A 9,693-nucleotide genomic window follows, 5' to 3' on the forward strand; every position below is an offset into this window, starting at 1 on the left:
AGGGACGGCGTGGCGCAGTGGGCTGTGCGTTGATCATCAGATGGCGTTGCGGAACTCCAGTTCGAAACCCGCCACTGCGTCAGGCCGTTGTGTCCTTGGGCAAGACACTTCACCCGAATTAGCTCCTGTCCACAGTACATGACCGTTACATGTATGATATGTGTGTAATGTGTACTTGTAAAGCGCCTTGATGACTTTGAGGTGTGAAGATGGGCGGAGTGGCGCAGTGGGCTGTGCGTTGATCATCAGATCAAGGGGGCGTTGGGGAACACCAGTTCGAAACCCGCCGCCGCTGCGTCTGAAAAGCACAGGGTTCTTACCCCCTAATCCCACCAGGAGCGTCTGCGCTGCGGCTGCGGCGTTTTTAGCGATCGCGGCCACTCTAGTCAATGGGTGCTATTCCACCAGACCCGCTGCGCCGCGGCTCGAAGCGTCCCAGAAGCTCCTCGCCGCAAGGAATTTCTAAAATATAGGATGAATCCTATTTTTACGCGGCGCAGGCAGGAAGTGGAACGTTCATCCAACAACTGCGAGGCTGCACACACGACGCTCCGCTTCCGCAACGTTTTGAAACGCGCCTGGTGGGTTATGACGCAGGAGGAGGTCGCAGCGCAGACGCTTCCGGTGGGATCAGGGGGTTACGGTCATTACAAACCTGGAAAAGTCATGGAAATTAAAAATGCTAATTCCAGGCCCTGGAAAAGTTTTGGAAAACAATATTTTTCCCAAAGTTTTGGAAAAGTCATGGAAATTTAACTAAAGTTGCATCAAATATAATTTATATTTGATCTAATCGCCGAAATAGTAATATAATGATAATAAATACTGTATCGTATAGTAATGAAACGTAAAATGGCATTTAACTGTCGAGGTATTTTGCTGGTGAGAGATTTTAGTTAGCTAGTAAGCCTACTATTTGATTTGTTTTAGGCACAACATGTTTCAGACCTTATTTTCCTGTTCCATGTACCGCTGAGAAAGAGTAATTGTTTTGGTCATGGAAAATTAGGTCATGGAAAATCATTGGTGAAAAAGTGTATGAACCCTGAAAGCCGGTGTGTCCTTGGGAAAGACACTTCACCTGAATTTGCTCCTGTGGGTACTGTCCACAGTACATGACCGTTACATGTATGATATGTGTGTAATGTGTAAAGCGCTTTGAGCATCTGGAAAAGCGCTATAATGGAAGGAATTATTATTATTATAACAAGCTGTTTTAGAATATCAGAGTCCTGTTGGGTACCCGTAACTGTTGAGTACCCCAACGTTTTATGTATGCAGCATCCAGCACATAGAAACTGCCGGATGCCATTTCTGATATTTTCAGGATAAAAATAATGTCCGTTTTAACCAGAAAATGTCAATATCTCTCTCTGGGCTGATTATGATTCATTTTGGGTCGATTTGGAAGATTTAGGGGACATTTGGATTGGACAGATTGCTTATTTATGTGTAAAAACATCAGCCACAGTAGAGATACTTATGTTCATCTTGTGCTCTCTATATCCAATGGATGCAACACTACTCATGGTCGTCAAAATCAGCCCACAGAGAGTACAGAGAGTCCGCTTTCTAGTTAAAACTGACATTTTTCATCCTGGAAATGTCAGAAATGGACTCTTCAGTAACCCCAAAACCACTCCAATATTGTTGTTAACTATTGTATACAGGCGATAATGCCATAAATGCTAATTAACACTAATGCTAACTCTGAAAATTACCCAACATCTGCAAGTTAGCATCTGGCAGTTTCTATGTGCTGGGGACGCTATTATACATTTCTATAAAACGTTGTATTCAACATTTCCAGGTTCACTAAGCTACAAACTAGACTAACACAGTATTATTTGGAGATGAGATGTAGAGACAATAGATTTGACAGTTTACTTAATGAATAATGCTTGGGTGGAGGAGGGGTTGATGGACTCATAACTCCGTATGTTTGTTTGTGTACGAGTGATAAAAACACATTTACCTTCACTTTTATTGGACTGTTTTATTAGTTTAAACAGAACAGTGTAATATCAGACATACTGCATGAACACGTCATGTTTCAGTGATGAAGGTGATGAAGGTGAGGGTCTTGCAGTAAAGACCTCTTCCTCATATTCAGACGGTGATCTGCAGAGCGGCGTCTCTCATGCTCTGGTACTTCTTATCGTCCTCCTTAAACATCTTCAGCTCCAGCTCAGTCTGCGTGCGCATGGACTGAAGGAAGAAAAGAAGGTTGGTAAGAGAATTTGGATGCATCTATCTATCTATCCATCTATATATCTATCCATCCATCTATATATCCATCCGTCTATCTATCCATCCATCCATCTATCCATCCGTCTATCCATCATATATATATCTATCTGTCTATCTATCCATCCATCCATCCATCCGTCTATCTATCTATTTATCCATCTATCCATCCGTCTATCTATCTATCTATCCATCTATCCATCTAGCTATCCATCCATCTATCCATCTATCTATCCATCCATCTATCCATCTAGCTATCCATCCATCTATCCATCCATCCATCTATCTATCTATCCATCTATCCATCTATCTATCCATCTATCCATCTATCTATCCATCTATCCATCTATCCATCTATCTATCTATCTGTCCATCTATCCATCTATCTATCCATCTATCTATCCATCCGTCTATCCATCCATCTATCTATCTATCTATCCATCCATCCATCCATCTTTCCATCTATCCATCTATCCATCCATCCGTCTATCCATCTATCTATCCATCCGTCTATCCATCTATCTATCCATCTATCCATCCATCTATTTATCTATCCATCCATCCGTCTATCTATCCATCTATCCATCTATCTATCCGTCTATCCGTCTATCCATCCATCCATCTATCCGTCTATCTATCTATCCATACATCTATCCGTCTATCCATCTATCTATCTATCTATCTATCCGTCTATTCATCTATCTATCCATCCATCTATCTATCTATCCGTCTATCCATCCATCCATCTATCCGTCTATCTATCTATCCATACATCTATCCGTCTATCCATCTATCCATCTATCTATCTATCTATCCGTCTATTCATCTATCTATCCATCCATCTATCTATCCATCTATCTGTCCGTATATCCATCCATCTATCCATCCGTCTATCCATCTATCCGTCTATCTATCCGTCTATCTATCCGTCTATCCGTCTATCCATCTATCTATCCATCTATCCGTCTATCCATCTATCTATCCATCTATCCGTCTATCCATCTATCTATCCATCTATCCGTCTGTCTATCCATCTGTCTATCCATCTATCCATCTGTCTATCCATCTGTCTATCCATCTATCCATCCATCCATCTATCCGTCTATCCATCTATCTATCCATCTATCTATCCATCCATCCATTCATCCATCTATCTATCCATCTATCTGTCCGTCTATCCATCTATCTATCCATCTATCTATCCATCCATCTATCCATCTATCCGTCTATCCATCTATCCATCCGTCTATCCGTCCATCTATCCGTCTATCCATCTATCAATATATCCATCTATCTATCCATCTGTCTATCCATCTGTCTATCCATCCATCCATCTATCCGTCTATCCATCCATCTATCCATCTAGCTATCTATCCATCTATCTATCCGTCTATCCATCCATCTATCTATCTATCCATCCATCTATCCATCTATCCATCTATCCGTCTATCCATCCATCTATCCGTCTATCCATCCATCTATCCATCTATCTATCTATCCATCTATTCGTCTATCCATCTATCCGTCTATCTATCTATCTATCCGTCTATCCATCTATCCATCTATCTATTTATCTATCCATCTATCTATCCGTCTATCCATCCATCTATCTATCCATCTATCCGTCTATCCATCTATCTATCCGTCTATCTATCTATCCATCTATCCGTCTATCCATCTATCCATACATCTATCCGTCTATCTATCTATCTATCCATCCATCTATCCGTCTATCCATCTATCCATCTATCTATCCATCTATCCATCTATCTATCCGTCTATCCATCTATCTATCCATCTATCCGTCTATCCATCTATCTATCTATCCGTCTATCTATCTATCTATCCGTCTATCCATCTATCTATCCATCTATCCATCTATCTATCTATCCATCTATCCGTCTATCTATCTATCTATCTATCTATCCGTCTATCTATCCATCCATCTATCCGTCTATCCATCTATCCATCTATCCGTCTATCTATCTATCTATCTATCCGTCTATCTATCCATCTATCCATCTATCCGTCTATCCATCTATCCATCTATCCATCTATCCATCTATCTATCTATCTATCCGTCTATCTATCTATCCATCCATCTATCCGTCTATCCATCTATCCATCTATCCATCTATCCATCTATCCGTCTATCCGTCTATCCATCTATCCGTCTATCTATCTATCTATCTATCCGTCTATCTATCTATCTATCCATTTATCCGTCTATCCATCTATCCATCCATCCGTCTATCTATCCGTCTATCTATCTATCTATCTATCCGTCTATCTATCTATCTATCCATCTATCCGTCTATCCATCTATCCATCTATCCGTCTATCTATCTATCTATCTATCCGTCTATCTATCTATCCATCCATCTATCCGTCTATCCATCTATCCGTCTATCCATCTATCCATCTATCCATCTATCCGTCTATCTATCTATCTATCTATCCGTCTATCTATCTATCCATCCATCTATCCGTCTATCCATCTATCCATCTATCCGTCTATTTATCTATCCATCTATCCATCTATCTATCTATCCGTCTATCTATCTATCCATCCATCTATCCGTCTATCCATCTATCTATCTATCCGTCTATCTATCTGTCTATCCATCTATCTATCCATCCATCTATCTATCCATCTATCTATCTGTCCATCCATCCATCTATCTACCTACCTATCACGGATGTTTCCCCTCGTTTCTGTTGTGTAATTGTGATGTGCTATATGTGACATGTACGTAGTAACGTGTATTGTTTGCATTTTATTGTTCTCTTTTATCCTTTCGCCTGTATCTACTTGTCTTTCATCCTTTCTTTATAACTAATGCTGTTGATGTGTTGTGATTTAAAAAAGGTGTCTAATATCATCTGGACAACAGCTGGAAATGAGCTAAAGCTGCTCTGTGTACTGTGTTTGTGACAGCTGATCAATGGACTGTCCACGACACTATGAACAAATAAGCTAAATCTATCCATCTCTCCACCCTGTACCTCCAGGTCCTTGGTGATAGCGTGGTTGGGTCCGTGCGTCACCATCAGGATGCCGTAAGCCTTGCAGATGAACTTGTGTCCGGCCTCGATCTGTCCGCCGTGCCAGTGAGTGACTCCGGCTCTCATGGTGGCCATCCCCAGCAGAGCGTTGTTAGGGTGACACAGCTTCCTAAAGAAACACATGAAGTATCCTACTGAGTGTGTTGGAAGTAGTAGTGGAGTACAAATACTTCGTTACTGTACTTAAGTACATTTTTCTGGTATCAGTACTTATGACGACTTTTTACTTTGACTTCTTACATGTTGAACTCAAATACCTGTACTTTCTACTTCTTACATGTTGAACTCAAATACCTGTACTTTCTACTTCTTACATGTTGAACTCAAATACCTGTGCTTTCTACTTCTTACATGTTGAACCCAAATACCTGTACTTTCTACTTCTTACATGTTGAACTCAAATACCTGTACTTTCTACTTCTCACATGTTGAACTCAAATACCTGTACTTTCTACTTCTCACATGTTGAACTCAAATACCTGTACTTTCTACTTCTTACATGTTGAACTCAAATACCTGTACTTTCTACTTCTTACATGTTGAACTCAAATACCTGTACTTTCTACTTCTTACATGTTGAACTCAAATACCTGTACTTTCTACTTCTTACATGTTGAACCCAAATACCTGTACTTTCTACTTCTTACATGTTTGAACTCAAATACCTGTACTTTCTACTTCTCACATGTTGAACTCAAATACCTGTACTTTCTACTTCTCACATGTTGAACTCAAATACCTGTACTTTCTACTTCTTACATGTTGAACTCAAATACCTGTACTTTCTACTTCTCACATGTTGAACTCAAATACCTGTACTTTCTACTTCTTACATGTTGAACTCAAATACCTGTACTTTCTACTTCTTACATGTTGAACCCAAATACCTGTACTTTCTACTTCTTACATGTTGAACTCAAATACCTGTACTTTCTACTTCTTACATGTTGAACTCAAATACCTGTACTTTCTACTTCTTACATGTTGAACTCTAATACCTGTACTTTCTACTTCTCACATGTTGAACTCAAATACCTGTACTTTCTACTTCTTACATGTTGAACCCAAATACCTGTACTTTCTACTTCTTACATGTTGAACTCAAATACCTGTACTTTCTACTTCTTACATGTACTCAAATACCTGTACTTTCTACTTCTTACATGTTGAACCCAAATACCTGTACTTTCTACTTCTTACATGTTGAACCCAAATACCTGTACTTTCTACTTCTTACATGTTGAACTCAAATACCTGTACTTTCTACTTCTTACATGTTGAACCCAAATACCTGTACTTTTCACTTCTTACATGTTGAACTCAAATACCTGTACTTTCTACTTCTTACATGTTGAACTCAAATACCTGTACTTTCTACTTCTTACATATTGAACTCAAATACCTGTACTTTCTACTTCTTACATATTGAACTCAAATACCTGTACTTTCTACTTCTTACATGTTGAACCCAAATACCTGTACTTTCTACTTTCTTACATGTTGAACTCAAATACCTGTACTTTTCTACTTCTTACATGTTGAACTCAAATACCTGTACTTTCTACTTCTTACATGTTGAACTCAAATACCTGTACTTTCTACTTCTTACATATTGAACTCAAATACCTGTACTTTCTACTTCTTACATATTGAACTCAAATACCTGAACTTTCTACTTCTCACATATTGAACTCAAATACCTGTACTTTCTACTTCTTACATATTGAACTCAAATACCTGTACTTTCTACTTCTCACATGTTGAACTCAAATACCTGTACTTTCTACTTCTCACATGTTGAACACAAATACCTGTACTTTCTACTTCTTACATATTGAACTCAAATACTTGTACTTTCTACTTCTTACATGTTGAACACAAATACCTGTACTTTCTACTTCTTACATATTGAACTCAAATACTTGTACTTTCTACTTCTTACATGTTGAACTCAAATACCTGTACTTTCTACTTCTTACATGTTGAACTCAAATACCTGTACTTTCTACTTCTTACATGTTGAACTCAAATACCTGTACTTTCTACTTCTTACATATTGAACTCAAATACCTGTACTTTCTACTTCTTACATATTGAACTCAAATACCTGAACTTTCTACTTCTCACATATTGAACTCAAATACCTGTACTTTCTACTTCTTACATATTGAACTCAAATACCTGTACTTTCTACTTCTCACATGTTGAACTCAAATACCTGTACTTTCTACTTCTCACATGTTGAACACAAATACCTGTACTTTCTACTTCTTACATATTGAACTCAAATACTTGTACTTTCTACTTCTTACATGTTGAACACAAATACCTGTACTTTCTACTTCTTACATATTGAACACAAATACCTGTACTTTCTACTTCTTACATGTTGAACTCAAATACCTGTACTTTCTACTTCTTACATGTTGAACACAAATACCTGTACTTTCTACTTCTTACATGTTGAACACAAATACTTGTACTTTCTACTTCTCTCATTTCCCAAACAGCTGGTTCCTTTAGTCTGAATGTGTGTTTGATGCGTGATCATTATTCTTTAGAGTCATTGCGTGCCTATTGATTTGAACACGATCCGTGTATCCATCATTTCCTGGTCTCCTCTAAAGAAGAGGGACCAATGGAAACGTTGTCATGTTGCCGTTGTTCAGCATGGAAACATTCATTAGCTAACAATGACATTATTGTTCTATTAATATAAAGGGAGGTCAGGTACTCTTTAAAGCAGCTGGTAGCTATGGGTACTTTTTACTGAAGTACATTTCAAAGCCTCTTTACTTTCACTTGAGTAAAGAAGTTTAGTCAGTACTTCTACTTTCACCAGAGTATTTTTAAACACGAGTCTCTGTACTTCTACTTGAGTAAAGGACGTGTGTACTTTTGCCCTCTCTGGGGTTCACAATAGGACTCTATGAGCTGACAGACTGATGCCTGGTGTCTTCAGTGTAATCATGGTTGTGTTGAGTCATATTACTCACGTGTATCCCTCCACCATCCGGCGGGCGTAGTCTGAAGCCTCGGAGAAGTTGCGCAGGAAAGAGAGCACCTCACTGGTGATGCTGAACACACGCAGCTTCAACAGGTTAGTGTCGGCCAACACGTTCTCCTGCTTCTCCAGACACTCACAGCACAAGGTCACCACCTGGGAGACAACACAGTAACCAGGAAGATGGTGAAGCATTATGTGAAAGACAATCCATGTCTCAGGATGCTCTCCAGAATGGAAGGAGTCATCACATACAGAGCATCAACTAGTTCCTGAACAGTGTCCTTCACATGCTGATATCCAAGAGAGGGAGTCACACAGTCACAAGATGGAGGAATAGAAAGCAGTATTCAATGTTTACTTCAGATTAGCTCCACGTCAGAAATGAGCATGCTTGATGTCTCTCTCCATAGAGGCTGAATCATCATGTTAATCACAGAGCTATCATCTGCCTCAAACAGTCCTGATGCTCTTCTAGGTAATCACACATCCTGTCATGTTCACAGCTACAGTTGGGATACCTTTGTCATCACGTTGCTCTCATGTTGGAAGAGGACGTTCAGGATTTTCCCAACAATAATAAATCCAGGATTTAAGTGGCGTACCTTATGATAGTCCCGATCAATACGGGCAATATCAATCTTCTCCAGATACTCCTTACTGAGGGCGATGATCTCCTTCACCTTATCAGCAGACGGCTGAGAGAGAGACACAGCACACAAATCAATACACAGGACCTCAAAAAGGTAAATAGAGAAGTGGAAAGGATTCTGTATTTGGTGAGACTTTTATCATGTTGCTGTAACTCCATCATATACATAACATTTCAAAAAGGACTGCCAAAGAAATGCCAAAAGAACAAAAAATGGCCCACTGAGAGACAAACGTGTTTTGTGATATTGGGCTATACAAATAAAGTTAGATTTGATGTTAAACCGACTTTGCTTCCTCCCTTCTCTGCGGTGGCCGTCATCAGGTCGTCACTGATCTTCTCGCTGCAGTGTTGGCAGGTGCACTCGAAGTGGAAACTCTCCCTCAGGTTCTTCTGGCGGTCAGCAGACAGGTTGAGGAAGTCCACGTAGCTCACGGTCAGCTCCTCACCCTCGGAGATCTTCCCCACAGCTCGCAGCTCGATCCTGGGACAGAAGAGAAGCGTTTTCTGGATCTGATAGCAGCTTTTTGCTACCTCTCCAATCCCAATATTGTGTCAGTTAGTTGTTAATTTATGACTTAATTTCAAGACGACGATGAGACGCACACAGCTGACCGGTTTCAGCCGCTAACAGAAGGCTAGTCTCCATGATCCGATCCTCCTGTTTCCTGTCTTCATGCTAAGCTAAGCTGTTGACTCTAGCATCATACTGTATCTCACAGAC

General features: G+C 39.7%; 1 protein-coding gene across 1 annotated transcript; it reads right to left on the bottom strand.

The window, feature by feature from the left end:
- Positions 1-1,976: 1,976 nt before the first annotated feature.
- On the bottom strand, positions 1,977-9,453 carry smyd1a (SET and MYND domain containing 1a; the record flags this gene model as incomplete). The annotated part of the gene is given in 5 exon segments (XM_034200144.1): positions 1,977-2,208; positions 5,254-5,422; positions 8,310-8,473; positions 8,923-9,015; positions 9,258-9,453. Coding segments are annotated over 5 exon segments (721 nt in total), but the record flags the coding sequence as incomplete, so codon positions are not given.
- Between the last annotated feature and the right edge of the window lie 240 nt (positions 9,454-9,693).

The sequence above is a fragment of the Gymnodraco acuticeps genome, unplaced genomic scaffold (assembly GCF_902827175.1).
Source record: "Gymnodraco acuticeps unplaced genomic scaffold, fGymAcu1.1, whole genome shotgun sequence".
NCBI lineage: Eukaryota > Metazoa > Chordata > Actinopteri > Perciformes > Bathydraconidae > Gymnodraco > Gymnodraco acuticeps.